Here is a 23,180-nt window from a genome sequence, read left to right on the forward strand (position 1 = left end):
CGGAGAAACAGGATGCATTTAATCCTCCAGGCTTGCTGGCTGCAGCTCAATGGCAGAGGATCTGTTTTGTATGCAGAAGATGCCAGGATCCGTCTCCTGCAACATCTCCACATAGAACTGGGAGACAACCCAGCCTAAAATCTGGACTGCTGCCAGTCAGTGTAGACAATACTGGGTGCGTTTATTTCCAGGAATACAGCTGACTGGAACGAGGGTAGTGCTCCTGATGTCACAATTCAGGTTGAAAGTTTCTTAACCCATATAATCTTCAAAACCCAAGGAACAGTGGCTTCTGTTTTTTAATGCATGCTATCCAGACTCTCTTGTTACTCTGCAGCCACACTAGACATTGACAGGAAGATGTCCTCTTCTGAGAGTGTTGGCGTTCCAGACACCTGCTCCTCAGCAAACAAAACCACTTTCCAAATACTGTTCAGACCTTACCAGGAGGACAAGGAAGCTCCCATTAGAAGCCACCAATTTATCCACTGCCCTATCAGCAAAGAGAACAGTATTCAAAATGTCAGACACCAGTCTGGGAGTGAAGACTTGGAGGAGGAACTCTTCCCGTGCTCGTTTGATACCATTCAGCAGAACAGCAAGGTTGATCTTGGTGGCCAACCGTTTTCCATCCACAGAGCTCCGTGTGGACACCATTATGCCGTAAGGTACAAGACTTTGCCCCACATAAATCTCTGCAGCAGAGATATCACAGGTCCCATTTTCCAGGATGCCCCTCCAGGGAAGCCAGACACTACTTTGCTCGAGATATTGAAGTTTCACGGCACTCTCCTCCATCAGGAGGGAAAGAGTTGCTTTGGTGAGGCACAGAAGTGTGCTTCTTGCATCACCCAGCCCAGCGGTGACCAGGACCCAAGGTTTGTCAGGATTTGTCCCTCCCAGCTGGCCACATATGTATTGCTGCAGAATCTGCCACGTAGTTTCTGGCTGGTTTGGGAAGAGAAGGCGAAGGAGTCCAAGCCGGCTTTTGGGCAATTGATTTTTGGTGGGGCTCACAGCCCTGTAGTCATCCAAGGATAAGTGGCTGTTACCATGATGGAGCAGGATCATAGAAACAAAGACAAACACGAGGGCCAAAAAGGCAGCAAGGGAAACAGAAGGGAGGAAATCAGAGTCTTGCAGGTCTGGTGCAGGGGTTTCGGTAGAGGCAGAAGGAGCTGATCTTTCTCTGGCCTCCATCTCTGCACGCTTCCAGGGTTCACAACACGGTTCTTCAGGGAAGTTTCTACAGTCAAACAAATAGGTCTCCTCATCATCAACATCTTTCCACATCCCTTGCATGTCTTGGTCTTCTAGCACAGAGAAGGAAAGGAAAGCTCATAAGCAGGGTCTTAAAAACAACACACACGTAAGCATAGCACTGAACAAGGTGGTAGAGACCTGAAATAGTATGGCTGTACCATTTCACTCTGAAGGAAGAGGGTCACATTTTGGAATGTTCCCTGCAGGTCCAAATCCAACATAGCTGGAACTTCTCTGTCTGCTGTGCTAACTTTTTATTTGTGGCGTCTGGATTGATGGATTGATTTTAATACAGAGAAGCATTAATAATCACCCCAGTGGCTGCCCTTGTCTCCAGTTTTGGTCCCTTTAAAACTCTACCCCTTCTTTGAGAGCCAGTGTGATGTAGTGGTTAGAATGCTAAACTAGGACATGGGAGACCAGAGTTCATTTCTTCACTCAGTCATGAAGCCCGCTGGGTCACCTTGGGCCCAGTCACACACTCTTAGCCTTACCTACCACACAGGGTTGTTATAATAAAAGCAACAGGAGGAGAAGTGTGTATGCCACCTTGACCTCCCTGGATAAATTAGTAAAATAAATTATGTTGCAAGTGCCTATGTCCAAGCATGCAGGTTTATCATTAGACAGAGCTATTTGCCTCTACCTAAAAGCCTTATTTGGTAGCGGACATCGCAACACCTTGTGGTTGTGAGTTCCAAAGGTTTATTGCACATCACATGGAAAAGACAATGCCAAGAAGTTGCCACACCTACACCAGCGACTTACTTTCAGCTTGGAGTGCAGACATGTCTTGAGCCATTCTCTGGATAGAGGGTCGTTTCCCACAAATCTTCATCTATAGGTACATCTCTCTTACATCTGGCACCTACTGAGTATGGAGAGAAGGAAAAGAGGAGTGGCCCAGTTAAATTAGCCTCTTGTAGCAAAAACAGCCAAGACCCCTGAGACCCCTTAAGAGACCAACACATTCTCTGTGGCAAACATTTGCATAGACAAGAGCCCAGTTTGTCAGATACACAAAGTAGGCTGCCGAGACTGAAATTTAGGTAACTGCCTAATCCCAAGTCAGACGGCTGGTGCATATAGTCCAGTCTTGTCTATTCTGACTGGCAATGGCTCTCCAGGGTTTTAGGCAAGGGTTTCTCCCAATCTTTACCTGGAGATGCTGGTAATGAGAGAGAGATAGACATGGGAAAGTGGGGGAGTAATTTGGCTCCACCTTTCTCCTCCTTTCTCTGGGTGGCGCTGTGGGTTAAACCACAGAGCCTAGGGCTTGCCGGTCAGAAGGTCAGCGGTTCGAATCCCCGCGATGGGGTGAGCTCCCATTGCTCGGTCCCTGCTCCTGCCAGCCTAGCAGTTCAAAAGCACGTCAAAGTGCAAGTTGATAAATAGGTACCGCCCCGGCGGGAAGGTAAACGGCGTTTCCGTGCGCTGCTCTGGTTCGCCAGAAGCGGCTTAGTCATGCTGGCCACATGACCCGGAAGCTGTACACTGGCTCCCTCAGCCAGTAATGTGAGATGAGCGCCGCAGGAAGACACAAGATCTACCCACTCTGGAAGAATGGCAGATGAAGGTGATTGACTACATGGGCCTGGCAGAGATGACGAGCAGAATCCGAAACCAGGGAAGAGAAGCAGCGGAAGAAGAATGGAAAAAATTTAAGGACTACTTAAAGAAATATTACAAAATTAATGAAAGTTAAAATGATGTTGGATTAGAAAATAAATGGTTACTATTAGTAATGGATAAGACAAGGAGAATAAGGAAGATTAAATTAAATTAAAATAAGGGAAGATTTGCTGAATAATTGATTAGAAATTGGAATACAGAAAAGGGAGGCATGAGGAAGTCGGAGAAGAAAGGTATAAGAAATTAAGATCTGAAATTGTACTTGTTTTTTGTTTTTGTTTCTGTTTGTTTGTGTATTTGTTGTATTTATTGTACTGTAATGTTATGTTTTTGTGGTTATAAAAATTCTTTAATAAAAACATTATAAAAAAAAAAAAAGAGATGAGCGCCGCAAACCCAGAGTCGGTCACGACTGGGCCTAATGGTCAGGGGTCCCTTTACCTTTACCTTCTCCTCCCACAGGAGCAAAAATAAATTGTGCTCTTTGGTGACAGAACCCCAGCAGAGATTTAAAAATCACAGCACATGCAGCAAAGTAAAGCATGAAATTATAGGCTGTTAGACCTTTATATATACACTTGTGAGTTTAAAAACTTCCCTCTTCCCCTGGCATAGACTGACAGCAAGTAAGAAGGCAGATAGGTTGGGGGCTGGCTGAGGGCATGGTGAGATTGGTGGAGGCAGTGCTCTACATATCCAATGGACCAGCCTCTACTAACCCTCCAAGGAGGCTGATCAGGGAGTACACTCAGTCCTAACTGGGAAGTATTGGGGGGCAGGGAGCTCCCTCAATTTAGCATTTCTGCCCCCCCATATTTTTGTATTTCTGCAAACAATGGGGTTCCTCCGAACTTGTTTGGGGATACAACTTCTGCTTTCTTGTGTCTGGGTGTTGTCATGTGGCTGTATAAGGATCGGCACTTGACTCTGAACTTTGGCAATAAAGGGAATGTTAGCACTGAAATGCTAATAAACTCTTATGATCTGTTATGAGCCATAAAAAAAAAGGCCTGGCAGTTTTTATAGGATGATCTCAGAGAATGGTGCCATTTTGTCTACAAAGTGATCAATAAACATTGACCACTCCAGTGAGGTGGGACAAAGTAGGCTAAAGGCAAAGTTTTAAAGAGGGAGAAAAATGAAAAGCTCTCTGCTGAGTTTCCACTAGTGTATATTCAATCACTTTAAAGGCAATAGTTCTTCAGCTGCATGCACACTACCATTCACTTTTGCTCTCTGGCAAACGCAGATCCCACATCTAACACCAGTGCTACATGCCACTCCAATACCCATGAGCTCTAAGAGATTCCTGGGGCTCCAAGTGTTTACCCAGGTTGTGTCTCCGTTGGGAAGATTGAGGCACAGCAGAGGCTAGTATCTTTGAGAAATATGGCTTATTAACACATATTTACACCTGGATATCTGCCATGGAGGGGCTGCTGAACATAATACCCCAGGTGTGTCTCTCATTGCCCCTCTCATATCTTCAGCAAACTTGGGTCCAAAACAGCAGCCAGTCATGGCTCCTGGTCTCCTGGTGCAGCCTCCTCCAGCCAGTGCCAAAGTGGTTCTGACCTCTACACACACCCACACCCTCCACATAAAATTCTGGCCTTCCCATCAGCTCATGGAGAACTAGCCTTTGCTCTCCTTCCTGGCACATCTCTTGCCAAAACCCCAAGCCTCCTGTGAAATTATACTTTTCCCTGTCACCTCAGCGCCCCCTCCCTGTCACTCCTGTTTTGCACAGACCTGAGAACCTTCTTTGATGTATAGTACCTGCCCACTGTTTCATAATGGTTTGCATTCAACCAGCCAGGCCAGACGGGTTTGCATAAGCTGGCCCATGGATTCCTTTTCTGACACAGTTCTGTAGCCTGCATTTCCCATTCCTATCCCAGACGTTGTTGTTGTTGTTGTTGTTTAGTCGTTTAGTCGTGTCTGACTCTTCATGACCCCATGGACCAGAGCACGCCAGGCACTTCTGTCTTCCACTGCCTCCCACAGTTTGGTCAAACTCATGCTGGTAGCTTCAAGAACACCATCCAACCATCCCATCCTCTGTCGTCCCCCTCTCCTTGTGCCCTCCATCTTTCCCAACATCAGAGTCTTTTCCAGGGAGTCTTCTCTTCTCATGAGTTGGCCAAGTATTGGAGCCTTAGCTTCAGCATCTGTCCTTCCAGTGAGCACTCAGGGCTGATTTCCTTAAGAATGGAGAGGTTTGATCTTCTTGCAGTCCGTGGGACTCTCAAGAGTCTCCTCCAGCACCATAATTCAAAAGCATCAATTCTTCAGCGATCAGCCTTCTTTATGGTCCGGCTCTCACTTCCATACATCACTACTGGGAAAACCATAGCTTTTACTATACGGACCTTTGTTGGCAAGGTGATGTCTCTACTTTTTAAGATGCTGTCTAGGTTTGTCATTGCTTTTCTCCCAAGAAGCAGGCGTCTTTTAATTTCGTGACTGCTGTCACCATCTGCAGTGATCATGGAGCCCAAGAAAGTAAAATCTCTTACTGCCTCCATTTATCCCAGACATTAGCTGGATTAATTAATTTCTTGGGTTTAGGCAGGGGTCTTCCCCTGACCAAACTCTTAGCAATATTCATTCAGCCATCTTATTGGGAGGGGCTGTAGCTTAGTAGAAGAGCATCACCATTTTGCATGTAGGAAGCCCCAGGTTCAGTCCCCGGGACCTCAAGTAGGGCTGTGAGACACCTCTGCCTAAAATTCTGGATTGCTGCTGCCGATCAGTACTTGGGCTAAAGCAGGTATCCTGTGTTCCTGGAAAGCGCCATAGCTCAGTGGTAGAGCATCTGCTTTGCATGTGGAAGGTGCCAGGTTCAATCTCCAATGGCATCTCCAGGTAGAGCTGAGAGACCCCCCCCCCCAAGAGAGGCTCTGGAGAGCTTCTGCTGGTCAGAGTAGACAAGGCAAGCTAGATAAACCAATTATCTGGCTTGGACTGAGGCAGCTTCTGATGTTCCTCTGGCTGCAGCTCAGACAATGCCTATTAAAAGCATAGCTACAGACGCTTGTGCAAAACCTGATAACCTTATCTGCCCACCACCCCAAAAATGATGTCTGGTTTTATTTACTGAAAATATTTGGGATCGCCTCTTGTCTTCATTCTTGAGATGTTTAGACTTTACTTCATGCTTTGCTGTATGCGCAAAAGTTCTCAGATTCCTGGCACTTTCTATTTTATTTTTTTAACTTCTTTTTATTAAGCTTCATGTAAGTAACCAAAAAGAAAAACAACTTCACAGTTACAAAGAAAAAAAAAGAAAAAAAATACAAAACAAATATCTAAACATAACATGAGTATTATCCATTTCCGTTACAATTCTTTGTCTTCACATTTATCTCTTTATATCTTAGGAACTTAAATCATTCTTCTACACTCTGTTGACCTCCATCCCTCCCGCTTTCAGGCTTCTTAATATACATAATTTATTTTTCCCCGCAGCTAATAATTGTTAATAGTTTGCACGTCGTAGGATTTATATCAGATCTGCTATAGTTTTTAGGCTTTTGTAATTCCCTTCAATGTATATCATAAATTTGTTCCAGTCATTAATAAACTTTGTATTTTTTTGGTTTCTGATTTTTTGTGTCATTTTTGCAAGTTCAACAAATTCAAATAGTTTTGTTTGCCACTCTCTAATTGATGGGGTATCTTGATTTTTCCAATTTTGGGCAATTAATAATCTGGCAGCGGCTGTGGCATACTGAAATAAAGTCTTATCTTCATTTTTTACTTCATCCCCAATTATCCCTAGTAGGAATGCTTCCGGTCTTTTGGGAAATGTACATTTAAATATTTTTTTTAACTCATTATAAATATGTTCCCAATATTTCTTCATTTCTTCGCATGTCCACCACATGTGGAAAAAGTTACCTTCTTTAACCTTACACTTCCAACAGTTCATATTTCCAATTTTATACATTTTCCCCAACTTTGCTGGGGTAATGTACCACCTGTACATCATCTTTTCTAAATTTTCCCTGAGTGTTACACATGCCGTAAATTTCATTCCACTAGTCCATAATTTCAGCCATTTGTCATACTCTATATTATATCCCAGATCCATTGCCCATCTTGTCATTACCCCCTTTATTTCCTCGTCTTTGGTATCCCACTCTAATAATATGTTATACATTTTGGATAATAATTTGGATTTGCCTTCGATTATCTCTATCTGAAACTTAGATTTCTTTTCATTCATTCCTACTTTTTTATCATCTCTCCATACTGCATTTATTTGATGGAATTGTAACCAGCCCGTTAATTTGTCTTTCAACTCCTCGTAAGGTCTCATCTTCCATCCATTTTCTGATCTTATCAGTAGGTCTTCATAAGTTAGCCTTTCTCCCTCCATATTTGCCTTTTTTGTTATTAGGATGTCGAATCGGAATTCTTTAAAAAATTGGAACAAACCTTATTAGAGGTAGAATGCAATAAGATAATACTACTAGGAGACTTTAATGGAGTACCGATACCAGAATTGGACAGACAATCAGAAAGGAAAAAAAACAATCAAGGGAAACTGCCAGGATCCTTTAATAAGTTGGAAGAAAGTCTAGATTTAATAGACATTTGGAGATATAAACATGTTTTAGAGAAACAATTCACCTTCTTCTCAGAGTCACATAAAAGTTGGGGCAGAATTGATCAAATTTGGGTCTCAAGGGAATTTACATTAAGAACTATAAAGTGTGAAATCCAACCTAGAACTCTTTCAGACCATAATTCGGTAGTTTTGGAAATAAAAGGTAAACCGCAAGGCGGGTTCAGATGGAGATTGAATGAATATCTATTGGAAAATGATGAAGTGGTTGGAAAAGCTAAAACCACTCTAAAAGATTACTTAGATCTGAACCTTAATACGGAAACAAGTTTGGACATAGTCTGGGACGCTAGTAAGGCTGTTTTAAGAGGGTTTTTTATTCAACAAAATAGTTACAGGAGGAAAGCAAGAGAACAGAAGAAAGAGGAAATCCTAATTCAGATAAGAGAGTGTGAGAGAAAATTAACAACAAACCCGAAAGATGAACAAAATATCCAAATAAGAAAGATGCTACAATCTCAATACTCAATGTTAATAAGTCAAGAAATCGAATGGAAAATTAAATTAATGAAACAAAAATACTTTGAGTCAGCTAATAAAACGGGCAAATTATTAGCTTGGCAATTGCGAAAAAGACAAAAACAAAATGTGATAAACAAAATAAAAATAGAGGAACAATTGATAGAAGATCCAAAAGAAATAAAGGAGAATTTCCTCAAATTTTATGAGAAGCTATACAAAAAAGATAAGGAAGACATAACCTAAATAGAAAAATACCTAGAAGAATATAACGGGAGAACTATAACAGAGGAAGAAAGAACCCAACTTAATAACCCTATAAAAGCAGAAGAGATCCAAAATGCGATAAAGAAAATGAAAATAGGGAAAGCCCCAGGACCAGATGGCTTGTCAGCTAAATATTACAAAGTATTGGAAAACCAATTAACACCAGTGCTATGTAACATCATGAACAATATACTGAGAGGAGGAAGAGTACCAGAGACCTGGAGGGAGGCTCATATCACGATGATCCCTAAACCAGATACGGACAAATTGAACATTAAAAATTATAGACCCATATCACTTTTAAATAACGATTACAAAATCTTTGCGGAAGTGATGGCAAGTAGACTTTAAAAATGTCTAGTAAACATAATACATAAGGATCAAGCAGGATTCCTTCCAAATAGGTTTCTCAAGGATAACGTAAGGCACACCATAAACATTATAGAATATCTGGAGTGTAAGAACGAAATACCCGAGGCACTAATTTTTATAGATGCAGAAAAGGCATTTGATAATGTCTCTTGGAAGTTCCTACTGAAGAGTATGGAAAAAGCAGGGCTAGAGGGCGAGTTTATGAATGGAATAAAAGCAATATACTCGAATCAATCTGTAAAATTGATTATAAATAACAACTTAACAAACTCCTTTAAAATTGAAAAAGGAACAAGACAGGGGTGCCCTCTATCCCCGCTTTTATTCATCATGGCACTAGAGATAATTATAAATAAAATGAGAGTAACATCTGAGATCCGAGGGATTAAAATAGGAACAAAGGAATTCAAATTAAAAGCATACGCGGACGACTTAATGTTATCTTTGGAAAACCCGCAAAAAAGTGTTGGCAGGGCCTTGGAGATGCTAGAAGACTTCGGTAAACTATCTGGGTTTAAATTAAATAAATTAAAGACAAAAATGCTGATCAAAAATATGGGAAAGAAAGAAAGTGAAAAACTGGAGGAACAGCACGGAATTAAGGTGGTAAAAAAAATAAAATATTTGGGAATCTGGTTAACCACAAAAAATATAAATTTAATTCAAGATAATTATTTTACAACATGGAAGGAGATCAAGAAAGAAATAGATATGTGGAATAGAGTGAAACTCTCGTGGAGGGGAAGAATGGCGGCGATAAAAATGAACCTACCGTATTTTTCGCTCTATAACACGCACCCGACCATAACACGCACGTAGTTTTTAGAGGAGGAAAATCCGTAGGCATGCCACCCGTAGGCATTCCCTCCATAACACGCACAGACATTTCCCCTTACTTTTTAGGAGGAAAAAAGTGAGTGTTATGGTGCAAAAAATACGGTACTTCCAAGAATGCTATTCTTGTTTCAAAACATCCCAGTGATTAGAGGATCTAAAATATTTACAGATTGGCAAAGAACCCTGTCGAAATTCATATGGCAGGGCAAAAGACCAAGAATTAGATTCAAAATCCTTACAGATCGGAAAGAAAGAGGGGGTTTCTCAGTACCTAACTTGAAATTATATTTTGAGGCTGCCAGCCTTTGTTGGATTAAAGATTGGATTAATCTGGAAAACACTGATCTGTTGGACCTAGAGGGGTTCGACAATAGGTTCGGCTGGCATGCCTATTTATGGCAAAATAAAGAAAAGATACCTAAAGGATTCTCAAATCATATTATTAGAGGACCCCTACTCGAAGTGTGGGAAAGAAATAAAAAACTCCTAGAATGGAAAACACCCTGGTGGTTATCACGATTCCTGGCACTTTCTAGATTTGCAAGAAACATAAAACGGTTCGTTCCCCACCACCTCTCCCCAAAAAAGTTATTATAGAACCAAGGAGAACAAGTCTTGAAAAGGAGCAAATACTTACCACCTTTTCCACATACAAATGGGGTACACTCCACTCCCCCACGAAAAGGTTCCCTTGTTGCATTTCAAGTTGCCCACTGCTCTTTCAACTTGGCACCACCAACTTCCCTGAAGACACCTCTCATCTGCATACAGGTAGATGTTATCACAGGTATGCAACTAACAGAAGATCTCCTCCCTCCAAGTCACAGTTTTCCCCAGGTCCTAAAGCTAGTATGTCTTAGTTTTGAGCGTAACACATAATGAGTGCATACAAGCCAGGGCTTAATTCATTTGTATAGGTTCTGCAGAGAAGTCACACCTGGCTTGATCTCATCCCAGCAACATCAGAAGCTGCCTTACAGTAATTCAGGCCTATTGTTCCATCTAGATCCACACTGATTAGCAGAGATTCTCCTGGGTTTTGAGCAGGAATCTCTCTTATCCCGACCTGGAGATGCTGAGGATTTAACCTAGCACCTTTTCAAATGTGATACATGTACTCTGTTACTACGATACATGCAACCGAATACACTACAGCTAAGTCCCTACATGCAACCTATTATACACTGTGTGTGTCCCCCCACTACTGTGCTCCAGTGCAAAAAAATTAAATGTGTTATAAACAAAAAATAAGGGCATGAAACTTTTCCCAGCATGACAACAAAGCCTCCTGCATATACAATATATGATGCTGCCATTTAGAAAAGAGGAACCAGCAATCCTAATGGCAAATTCCTGCTGCTCTGTGGATTGAGAGATGCACTCTGGACATGCTCAAAAACCTCCCTCCACCAATTGTTACTAGCAGGTATGGATGGGCAAACCTATCAATTTTTGTTTCTCATCCCCCCCTCCATTTTAAGTCTCCCTTTCCACATTGGTTTGCGATTTATTTATTTTTAAGTTCTCCTGGAAATTCAGCAGCCTATAAACAGTTTGCTATGCGATTTTGCCTGATACGCACATTTTTGCAAAGGAATTTCCCCAACATCTTTGTATCTTGTTCCCATTAATATAGACATCTTTATGCACACTTCAAGCCAATATATAGAATTCTGTACACAACATCTTCTGGAGATCTGGCTTGCAAAATTCTGAGAAGGGAGGCTGCGTTTCGATCTGCACATGGTTTTGGAAAGTTCAAATCAGATAGATTCATCTTTAAATGTGCAGAAACTAACTTCTCCCCCAGCCCTAGTCACAGGTTATGCTGGCTGAGGGAGATGGGAACTGTAGTCCATCAACCTCTCTAAGGCCACAGGTTTCCCATGCCTTTGTGTTAAAGCCCCCCCCCCCCCAAGTGCAGTGGATAAGATTCAAAGACATCACGGTAGCTGAACTATTATAATTATTGATATTTATTAAATTTCCATATCACCCTTCATCCAAAGATCACAGGGCAGTTCACATAATAAAAGCAAGAACGAAAAAACAAACAAACAAGCCAATAACCCCATTCAACCAAACACATTTAAAAGAACATGGAATGTTAATCAGCCCGGCTAAAAAGAAAGCTTTTTGCCTGGTGCCTAAAAATATGTAGTGAAGCAGCCAGGCAAGCCAGGCAAATTAGCAAAGGTTTGGCAAGTCCTAACCAGTAACTATGCAATAATGTTTGCACTGCTTCTTTTGGAAAGCAAAAGCAAGCTGGCTGTTTCCACTGAAAGTGGAGATTCCCAGAATGAAACACCCTTAAGGGTGCCCTATGCCCTGTTTTAAGTCGATCGCCTGCAACACCTGCACACCAAGCAAAAATTCAACAGGTTAAACTATTTCCATGGAGAGGTGGGGGAAGCGCAGCCTGTGGTTTCCCTCACTTCCAGCACACAGCGGTTCAGGAAGACCCAGTGCTTTTGGCCAGTTAAAAAGATAGCACAAGAGTAAAGCTGATAAGAAAAAGTTGGCGGTTCTAATGCCCCTGAGACTTCTTAGTCTCTCACATACTTGCTGTTTTCATGTGGTGTGATCCCAAGTGGCTGCAGTGTATCTGTGAGGAATGAAGAACCTCAGTGGCCCTGTGTATAGCTGTTGGACTCCAGTTCCCATTAGCCCCATCCAGCATCGCTGAAGATCAGGGATGATGGGAACTGGAGCCCACCAACATCTGGAGGGCCACAGGTCTCCCAATCCCAGGAAGATATAATGCTGCAGTCAAATGGCTGGGCTGATCCTGTGCACAGCTTTCACCCTCCTTCAAGGCCTTGTGGCAATTGAGTGGGGGAGACCACCAGTGGGTTAGTAAAAAACAGATACACCACCTACTGAATGAAAGCCTGTTGTGCTGTAGGGCCAACCCAATAGCAGATATGGAATAGGTCCTACATTTCCACTATTAAAAAAGTATTGGGTTGTATTCAATACTAGTCCTACACAGAGTGGACCCACTTAAAATTATGGGCATAAATTACTTGTGGAACAAACTGGGTTCAGACCTATGTCAAGCTTTGCTCATTCACAATGAACCTTAGGAGAGACTTCCTAACAGAAGGAGCTGCTTGATAGTAGAATAGACCTTCCTTGGGAAGGGTCATGGGCTCTTCTTTGGCGAAATTGTTTAGGCAGCATCTGGGTGGGAATCTTTAAGGGGTCTTGGACTTGGGAAAATTCCTGTCAGGGATCCAGCATGTGATAAGATTTTTGCCACAGATACTGGAATGCCCATAGGTTAGGATAGAACAGGGTGGGTGGGTGGAACTGAGGGAAGATGGTGGGAGGGGCTTAGCTGCAGGGTGCAACCTCCCCCAGTTGACCTTGGGGGAGAGACCTATTGGGGATAGAGAAGACAAACACTGCATACACAGCATGCATCACATCCCCCCACCATTGTTATGGCTGCTGGGAATTAGTTGCTCTGTGAGGAGTCAACTGGAATTGCCAGGATCCTTTGGAGATGTGTGTTTTAAATGTATGGCATGTACACAGCCCAAGGGAGCTAGATTCTCTTCTAACATAACAAGGATAATGACAATAATAATGGTTTTAGTATTTGTATCCCACCCATCTGATTTGCCTATCTTTGTCACCCAGCTCAAGCATGATACCTCCTCTGTTATCTTATTTCTACACCCTGTTTGCTCATCCTCCCTGACTTCCTCTTTTTGGTCTGCTGCTAGACCGACCAGAACAGAGATTTCCCCCCAATAGCACACTTCGTTTGGTGTTTCTTCCACGGTTGCTATTATTTTTGCCTTTTCTGCTTTTTCCTTGCCCATTTGGGGAAGGAAGGTTTGCTGGAAGGCAAACAGCATCTCTGGGTGCAGAGGCAGTGGGAGCAACTGGGCAAACAGCTCTGTGCCCTCCAGCTGCATCTCCATCTCTCTCTGAGAAGGAAAGGCACACCTTGAGCCACCCTGGATCCCAGCATCAAAGAGCCGCTCCTCTGCAGGGAGCCTAGAGAAGATTATCAAAGCTTGAAGGAGAAAGATGCTCAGCAGGCGGAGAATGAATATTACAGGTAAAGTTTCTGCCTCTCTTAAGACAGCTCTGCTAATTTCATCTCCCTTTTTCCCCTTCTCATGCCTAGAGGCACACCTTTCTTGCTTATAACTCTTCCCCCTTAAATCCCACTTTCCTGGAATACTTTTGGCTTAAGGTGCTAGTCCTCATCCCGCACCAGATCCACACCATACTTTTAAAGCATATCTAACACATGTTTAAAGCACATGGCTCACCCTCCCCCAAAGAATCCTGGGTACTGTAGTTTTTAAGGGTGTTGGGAATTGTGCCTCTGTGGAGGGAAAACTACAGGTCCCAGGATTCTTGGTGGTGGTGGCTAGGGAGCTGACAGTTTAGCTTACGGTTCCTGTACAAAACATCATGTACTTTGATAATGTGTTGTTTGTGTTTCTGTGACCCAGGAGTGGGAGAAAACATTTTCAGCCTGAGGCAAGGCATTCAGTTCTGGCAAGGGTTACATGCCAGCAATGGCCAGATTTGCCAGAGGGAAAAGCGGGTGAAGTAACACACGTAAAGCAAGAAGCATGATAATATTGCAGATATTAATATTGTGCAGCTTGAAGAAATTGGATGCATTAAAACTAACTCCTCTTGGAATAAAACTCTGCCCAGACCCATAAGTATTGTTCAAAGCTTTACTAACCAGATCTTCTTTCAAAACAGGTACAAAAACATTAATGATACATCCAAAACAATTCCTTACAGTCATGTGCATGTCCCAACACAGGTTGGGCTTCTTATAAAATATGAAACCAAGGGTCTGTCTCTCCACAACCTCCATTACAGCCTGGAGCTGTTTTCCCTTTAGGAGAGACCTCATTATCACATCCTTTGTTATTGGCTGCTTGAGAACTCAACTCACACAAAACAGAGACCCCCGCAGATTAACATATGCATAAAAGATCAGTCTATCTCTTTCATGTGATCTAAGTCAGTCACGAGACAAACCAGAAGACATCAACAGTTAATCATCAACCTGCTAGAGAGCAGAAAGCTCCTGTTGCTCTTCTTTAGTTTTGGAAATTTCCAGTTCAACCCTTAGTAATATACATACAGGCATTCACCATTTCAGTGTCAATTAAACAAGTATACTTAACACGTAAGAGTTCAAGGACACATTTCAGCCAAGAAAAAGCACTAAAAGAGGGTGTGGATTAGGAGTGGTGGGAGGCCTGGAGAAAGTTCAGGGGGCCATACAGAGAGACTTGGAGGGTTGGATTCAGCCTGCATGGAGGGCAGGTGCATGGAGTTTAGGACAATAAGATGGAGCTGCAAAAGAGGAAGGCTCCACTCAATGATAGAACCAGTACCTGGCAACCTTGGGCAAGTTGCTAGGAGCCTGACAGCCTGGTAGGGGCATGCTGCCAATGGCTGCCTTGGCCACCCAATTTTGACCTGATCCAGCCGGGCTCTTCCTATGTTCCACCAAACTCATAAAAATACAGGAACTCTCTTGCCATCAACATCCGTGATGGACCACATTGGTCATTCCATAATTGTTCTCTTCTCTCTCCCTTTCCTTTCCAGGACTCTTAAAAACCATCGGCTCTTCCTTGCCACCTTCGCTGCTGTGCTTGGGAACTTTAGTTTTGGTTTTGCTTTAGTCTACACCTCCCCGGTCATCCCTGCTTTGGAAAAATCTCTGGTCCGCAACTTAAGACTAACAGAGGCAACGGCATCCTGGTTTGGGGTAAGATTGGCCAGCCACCAGGAAAGGCGGGAGAAATAGACCTGAGAGGTGCATGCCATCGGTTGGATTGCAGTGTTCCCAAGGGGTGCCAGGTCTCAAAATATGACCCAAGGCTGCAGGGTTTTAGCCTCTTTCTCTGGGTCTCCATGGGAAATATTAAAATCTAAGACTGGTGGGGTGGTCTAGTTTCTGCTTGGGAACTTTTGCTACTATCCAGGGCTGGTCCACCTATGAAGCAGGATCCACAAGGGTGGAAGGACCCAGAGGGGAAACAGATCCACCCTCCAATAAATTTATCACTTTTACCCAGTGGCAGAAGTGACAGCTGCAGCGTGCTTCTTGGCGGCCAGATCTACCACTTCCTTGGCAGCACCCCCATGCCACTTCTACAGTGGCCTTTTGCTAAACAGGAAGTGCTGCTAGTCTCCTCCCACCCTTGTTCCCAAAGAATGTCCTTATCCCCCCCACCACCATCCCCCTTGTTCCTGATGTAGATCTTCACTCACTCCTTGCCTGGTTATAGTGATGGGGTGTGTGTGCCTTTTTGTGGTTTGGCTCAAGTGCCAAAATGTATTGGACCAGCCCTGCTGCTAGCACCCATTCCATGTTGACCAAACCCCACCCCATCCTGGTAGGCTCCACCCCCTGGTCTATATGCTATCACGTGAGCCTTAGGAGACCCAGCAGCCCTGGGCTCAACCAAAAGATTGTTGGCCCCCAGAATCTGCTTCAACCTTTGCAATGGAAGAATCCAAGCTGAGTGAGGGGGTGAGACTGAAGCAAGGATATGCCTTCTATTTCTGGGCAAGTTGCTGTATCTTGGATTAGTCGACTCTACCTCGCTTGCAGGGTTGTTGAGAGGACATGATTGCATTTTTCAAATCCGTAAGGGGACAAAATGGTTCTCTGCTGCTCCAGAGGGCAGAAGTGGATCTCATAAGCTTCAGGTACAGGAGGGTAGGTTTAGATGGAACATTAGGAAAATTATATTGTCAGTAAGAGAGGTTTAGCAACGAACCAATTACCAAGAGGACGAGTAGACTCCTCTGCTTTGGAAGTCTTCAACTGGAACCTGATGAGCCTTGGAGATGTTCTTGCTCTTAAGTTTTCTTCTATGACCTCGTGGTTGGATTAGCATAGGGGTGGGGAACCTTTTTTCAAAGATCTACACTGGCTCCTAGTACATTTCCGAGCACAATTCAAAGTGTTGCTGCTGACCTTTAAAGCCCTAAACAGCCTTGGTCAAGTATACCTGAAGGAGCGTCTCCACCCCCATCGTTCTGCCCGAACACTGAGGTCCAGTGCCGAGGGCCTTCTGGCGGTTCCCTCACTGCGAGAAGCCAAGTTACAGGGAACCAGGCAGAGGGCCTTCTCGGTAGTGGCGCCCGCCCTGTGGAATGCCCTCCCACCAGATGTCAAAGAGAACAACAACTACCAGACTTTTAGAAAACATCTGAAGGCAGCCCTGTTTAGGGAAGCATTTAATGTTTAATAGACTATTGTATTTTAATATTCTGTTGGAAGCCACCCAGAGTGGCTGGGGAAACACAGTCAGATGGGCGGGGTATAAATAATTTATTATTATTATTATTATTATTATTATTATTATTATTATTATTATTACTACAGTATTATAAATCAAGGGCCACATTCCCCCCTGGATAACTTTCCAAGCACTGCATAGCAGTTGTGGGAGGGGCTAGAGGCAAAAGTGGGTGGAACTACAATGCAAATGCTATTATTAATAACTACACGACTTTTAGAAGACATCTGAAGGCAACCTGTATAAGGAAACTTTTAATGGTTGATGTTTTTCTGTGGTTTTATATGTGTTGCAAGCCTCCCAGAGTGGGCGGGGTGAATGAGTGAATGAATGAATGAATACCTGCAGGTCTCAGGGCAGTTACAACAGAAAACCACAATGTAAAAACAGAGAATAAATAATAAAAACAAAAACAATCCAATAATCCCCTCCTCCCCAACACATTTTAAAAGGACAGTGGATGTCAATCAGCCAAAGGCTTGGGTTAAAGAAGAATGCTTTCCCCTGGTGCCCAAAGGTGTATAATGAAGGCACCAGATGAACCTCCCTGGGGAGAGCATTCCACACATAGGGAGCCGCTGCCGAAAAGGCCTGTTCTCATGTTGCCATCTTCCGGATCTCTCGTGGAGAAGGCACACAAAAAGGGGCCTCAGAAGATGATCTCAGGGTCCAAGTTGCTTCATATGGAAAAAAGCAATTCCTTGAGGTATTTTGCCTTCATCTAGTCATTTCAACCACTCAAGGAGTATGCAAAGCAGGGCTATGAGGGTTGTGGCCTGGGAAGATTTTCCAGGGAACTGAATTAGAAGATGGCCCAACTCTAGGATTCTGCAAAATTAAACAAGTGGATTTTGCAGAGATGATTAGGCCTAAGAATTTTAATCTGGGGAGCGATCTGCAAATCCATCAGATTAGTCAACGGATGCTAATTTTAACCAGTAGGGCAGAGAGATAAATACATCCACTGGGTGCTGCTGCTTTGGCTCCAGTTTGTTGCTCTAGCAGAGGAGGCTGTGTTAAATGTGGCCTTCCTGTCTGACAATATGGGAGTTTTTTTGTTGATTAAACCATAATGTCACATGTTTCTTTTCTTTCTCTTAACATCGCCTACACTGAGGCTTTAACAATATGCAAATATACTTAAATATAGTTGATGGGTGGGTTTAAGAGGCATGTCAGCTCTGCCTATTTTCCACAACCTATCCCAGCCCCCCTAGCTTGTAATCTTCATTCTAGTGAGAGTAATTGTTCAGGTGTCATTACTGACTCCAAAGACAAACATAACTTTAATGAACAGACCATACAACCCACTAGACTTGCTTGTGATGCTTCCTTCCTGGGCAAAATACTCATAGTTCTATATAAAACACTCTAACGACGTTGAGACACTCAATATGCCAGCAAATTTGGAAAACTCAGCAGTGGCCAGAGGATTGGAGAAGATCAGTCTACATCCCAATCCCAAAGAAGGGAAGTGCCAAAGAATGCTCCAACTACCACACAATTGCACTCATTTCACATTCTAGCAAGGTTATGCTTAAAATTCTACAAGGCAGGCTTAAGCAGTATGTGGACCGAGAACTCCCAGAAGTGCAAGCTGGATTTCGAAGGGGCAGAGGAACCAGAGACCAAATTGCAAACATGCGCTAGATTATGGAGAAAGCTAGAGAGTTCCAGAAAGACATCTACTTCTGCTTCATAGACTATGCAAAAGCCTTTGACTGTGTCGACCACAGCAAACTATGGCAAGTTCTTAAAGAAATGGGAGTGCCTGATCATCTCATCTGTTTCCTGAGAAATCTCTATGTGGGACAAGAAGCTACAGTTAGAACTGGATATGGAACAACTGACTGGTTCAAAATTGGGAAATAAGTACGGCAAGGCTGTATATTGTCTCCCTGCTTATTTAACTTATATGCAGAAGTCATCATGCAAAAGGCTGGGCTGGATGAATCCCAAGCCGGAATTAAGATTGCCAGAAGAAATATCAACAACCTCAGATATGCAGATGACACAACCTTGATGGCAGAAAGTGAGGAGGAATTAAAGAACCTTTTAATGAGGGTGAAAGAGGAGAGCGCAAAATATGGTCTGAAGCTTAACATCAAAAAAACGAAGATCATGGCCACTGGGCCAATCACCTCCTGGCAAATAGAAGGGGAAGAAATGGAGGCAGTGAGAGATTTTACTTTCTTGGGCTCCATGATCACTGCAGATGGTGACAGCAGTCACGAAATTAAAAAACGCCTTCTCCTTGGGAGAAAGGCGATGGCAAACCTAGACAGCGTCTTAAAAAGCAGAGACATCACCTTGCCAACAAAGGTCCGTATAGTTAAAGCCATGGTTTTCCCAGTAGTGATGTATGGAAGTGAGAGCTGAACTGTAAAGAAGGCTGATCACCGAAGAATTGATGCTTTTGAATTATGGTGCTGGAGGAGACTCTTGAGAGTCCCATGGAATGCAAGAAGATCAAATGCATCCATTCTTAAGGAAATTAGCCCTGAGTGCTCACTGGAAGGACAGATCGTGAAGCTGAGGCTCCAATACTTGGCCAACTCATGAGAAGAGAAGACTCCCTGGAAAAGACTCTGATGTTGGGAAAGATGGAGGGCACAGGGAGAAGGGGACGACAGAGGACGAGATGGTTGGACAGTGTTCTCGAAGCCACAAACATGAGTCTGACCAAACTGTGAGAGGCAGTGGAAGACAGGAGTGCATGGCATGCTCTGGTCCATGGGGTCATGAAGAGTCGGACACGACTAAACGACTAAACAACAACAACAACCACGTTGAGAGCTGGAAGGGACCATTGGCGGAGGAAGAGGGGGGCAGGGGGAGTGTACCGCGCCTGACAGCACGATCCTGGTGGGGCGCCATTGCAGCTGCCCCCCTGCCCTCGCTGGGCCCCACGACCCCACAGGCGGTGTGCCATGCCCCCAGGACGTGCGCCAGCCACGCCCATGCCTGATTTCTGTCCCCGGTGCCAGAACATGAAGCTCTGCCACTGGAAGGGACCACAAGGGTCATCTAGTCCAACCCCCTGCACTGTAGTTAAAGAATCCCCAACTGATGGCCACCTGGCATTTGTTCAGAAATCTTCAATCTTCCATTGTTCTCAAACATCTCTTACTGTCAGAAATGTCTTCCTTACGTTTATTCGGAATCTTCTTTTTAATCATTTTAATTTATTGGTTCAGATCCTGCCCTCTGGAGCAACAGAAAACAAGAGGCTCCATCTTCCATGTGGCAGCACTTCGGCCATTATATTAGGGTTGCCATATTTCGGACACAATTCAAACACAAAAGTTGTTGAGGTTTTTTTTTTTGCAAAATCTCAAACAACCAATACTGTCATATTCTGTTTGCCAGGTGTATGGCAGCCCTACCTTATATTAGCTCTCAGAGTGCTCTTCTCCATGCTATGCATACCCAGCTCCCTGAAGTCTTTCCTTCATCATGGAAAATTTATTTTTTTCCCAGGCCAGATTTCTCAGGGTGCTGAATTCAAAGCCTACTAGTTGCACTCCTATTTCTATGGTTTCAGGCCACCATCATGATCATATTTGCTTTCCTAACATATTGCCCCTGTTTCTTTGTGTGTCTGGCAGTCTGTGTTCACCCTTGGAGTCGCAGCAGGTGGTTTGGGCACCATGTATTTCAATGACTACTTGGGCCGTAAGCTGAGCATCATGTTCTCTGCTGTCCCATCTGTCATCGGATATCTCTTCATGACCAGCGCCCAAGGGACCTGGATGCTGCTGGTGGGCAGGCTGTTAACAGGATTTGCTGGGGGAGTGACTTCTGCTTCCATCCCAGTAAGTCAACAATGTTCTTTTCCTTGAGGTTCAATCTCATTCCAGCAAACTCAAATTGAGTACCATACGTTGAAAGCACTTTGAGGCCACTTTAAACAGTCATGGCTCCCTCCCAAAGAATCCTGGGAAGTGTAGTTTGTTCAGGGTGCCAAGAGTCATTAGGAGACTCCTGTTCACCTCCCAAAACCACCATTCTGAGAGTGGTGTAATAACCAGTTCCTCTTCCCAGAAAACATCCAGGAATTGCCAAGCCCACACTGGAACTTGGATGGGTCATAGAGATTTTCTTGCCTCTGCAGCTACTTTTGGGCATGTGCCCAAGAGCTGGGTGGTAAAGTGATAATTGTCTCTGCCACACACTTCCTTCCTCTTCCATTTACTGGCTGAGCAATATTTAAAATAGTGAAGTTGGAGATAGTGGTGTCCTGAGTTGTAGTTCCCCCTTTCTGTCTCCTGAAAGGACCACAGGAATATTAGGGGAAGGACCATAGTACAATGGGAGAGCATCTGCCTTGCGTACAGAAGGCCCCAGATTTAACCCCTGGCATCTTCAGGTAGGGCTGTGAATATCCCCAGTCTGAAACCTTGGAGAGCCACTAACAGAGTCAACAATAGTGGAGCAGTGCGTCTGACTCAGTAGAAGGCAGCTTCCCAAGTTTTTCCATTTAAACCAGACCATTATTCGGAACCATAAGGACTGGAAAGCTTAATTTAATTTTAGGGGAACAGTCATAGCTCAGTGGTAGAGCATCTGCTTTTTATGTGGAAGGTCCCTGTCATCTCCAGATAGGGCTTGGAAAATTTCCCCGCCTAAAATCTTGGAAAGTCATTGCCAATCAGTGTTGACAATCATGAGCTGTTTGATTTTCATACTAACCTACCTTTGTAGTGCCCTGAGTGCAACAGACTTCTCTACACCTATGAATCCCAGCAACTGGAATTCAGAGGCATATTGCACCCAACAGTATGTGGCAAGGAACAGGGGAGAAATTAAGTTCTCATTCAAATGTAAACTTTTAAAAAATGCAATTCCCAACACAATATTTGAACCAAAACACAGCCATTCTACAAAATCCCCACTCATCTGGATTTTGCACTACAGTTTACCAGCCACGCAATGCCTCAAAAAATGTATGTGCTAAGGTAAAGTGCATCAATGCATATATCAGTGAAAATAACCTACAGAAGTGCAAAACTGCTCAGAAATAACACGTAGAGTAGGAGACATTCGCACAAAAAATGTTGATGATTTTTTTTTGAGGACATGTTATTTATTAAAAAAAATATTGCAGGCTGATGTACAAACATGGATGACTGATGTTATGCTTGTTAAAACGAGAAACTGAGAGAAGCTGAAACTGATAGATTCATCCATCCCTAATTGTGGCTACGTCCATTAACTTAGGTCCATTAATTTCACTGGGTCTACTCTGTGCAAAGTCTACTTGGACACACACACCCCTGTTCTGCTGATTAAAATTATGGCAACTTACCTTCCTTTTCTGTCCCTCCAGGTGTACATCTCTGAGATCTCTCACCCTGGAGTCCGGGGAGCTTTGGGCTCCTGCCCTCAGATCATGGCCGTCTTGGGTGCCCTTTTCCTCTATGCTTTAGGCAAGTAATAGATGTGAATTCTTAAATGTAGAGCGGCTGGTGGTCCTTAGATCAGTGGTGTCTTCAGACAGGAGAACTGGGCTTCAGAGATGATTGGAATGCTTTGTTTGTTCTGGAAGGATTAAGGTATCCTTCTCCTCCTCCTCCCCTGCCAGAGTCTTGTATCCCCTCTTCCAATACAGGGGCCTAGTCTTCTGGTTGGACAAGTAAGACCAGCTCAGGACCTCCCCAAATTGCAGGGTTTCCAACCCAGTGACTCCTTGTTTATTTGTTTGGAGAAACACTGGAAATTTCACAAGCTATTTATCTGATCTTTTGAAGTCATTCTGCGTTTAACCCTTTCTCAGACCTTTGACACTGAGGTCCAGTGCTGAGGGTCTTCTGGCGGTTCCCTCACTGCAAGAAGCCAAGTTACAGGGAACCAGGCAGAGGGCCTTCTCGGTAGTGGCACCCGCCCTGTGGAACGCCCTCCCACCAGATGTCAAAGAGAACAACAACTACCAGACTTTTAGAAGACATCTGAAGGCAGCCCTGTTTAGGGAAGCTTTTAATGTTTAACAGACCACTGTATTTTAATACTTTGTTGGAAGCCACCCAGAGTGGCTGGGGAAACCCAGCCAGATGGGCGGGGTATAAATAATAAATTATTGGTTATCAGTGCTTAGCCAATGTCTGGGGCGTGGGCTTCAGATCAGTGGCAGAGCTTCTGCTTTGCATGTAGAAATGTCCTAGGTTTAATAGCCAGCAGCTCCAGGTAGGGCTGTGAAAGACTCCAGAGGAGAGGAGAGTGCCCTTGATCTTGGGTGCTGCTTGCGGGCTACCCATTGGGGCATCAGGTTGGCAACTGTGAGAACAGTATGCTGGACTAGAAGGGCCATTGGCCTGATCCAGCAGGCTCTTATTCCTTGTCTGAAACTCTAGGAGAACTGCTGCCAGTTAGTACAGACAGTAATGAGCTAGATGGACCAATGGGCTGAGTCA

General features: G+C 43.8%; 2 protein-coding genes across 2 annotated transcripts in view; one reads left to right on the top strand and one right to left on the bottom strand.

Moving 5' to 3' along the window:
- Positions 1-22,185, bottom strand: LOC128406614 (uncharacterized). Its single transcript, XM_053374150.1, has 3 exons — positions 22,079-22,185; positions 2,032-2,134; positions 1-1,313 (listed from the first exon to the last, which is right to left on the bottom strand). Exons 2-3 carry the CDS (start codon positions 2,099-2,101, stop codon positions 403-405), a joined length of 981 nt encoding a protein of 326 aa, XP_053230125.1. The 5' UTR covers positions 2,102-2,134; positions 22,079-22,185; the 3' UTR covers positions 1-402.
- SLC2A6 (solute carrier family 2 member 6) overlaps positions 12,237-23,180 on the top strand; it is an 18,213-nt gene continuing 7,269 nt past the window's right edge. The window contains 5 exon segments of the mRNA XM_053374854.1: positions 12,237-12,315; positions 13,427-13,535; positions 15,065-15,227; positions 20,379-20,585; positions 22,100-22,199. Coding sequence (XP_053230829.1) covers positions 12,237-12,315; positions 13,427-13,535; positions 15,065-15,227; positions 20,379-20,585; positions 22,100-22,199 — 658 coding nt within the window.

Source organism: Podarcis raffonei, chromosome Z, assembly GCF_027172205.1.
Source record: "Podarcis raffonei isolate rPodRaf1 chromosome Z, rPodRaf1.pri, whole genome shotgun sequence".
Taxonomy (NCBI): Eukaryota; Metazoa; Chordata; class Lepidosauria; order Squamata; family Lacertidae; genus Podarcis; species Podarcis raffonei.

Excerpts from the sequence above, each read along its gene's own strand:
- LOC128406614 (XM_053374150.1), bottom strand. The coding sequence starts at position 2,101 with ATGAAGATTTGTGGGAAACGACCCTCTATCCAGAGAATGGCTCAAGAC. Across the intron at positions 1,314-2,031 it reads GTCTGCACTCCAAGCTGAAA|AAGACCAAGACATGCAAGGG; the intron begins GTAAGTCGCTGG and ends TCTCTGTGCTAG.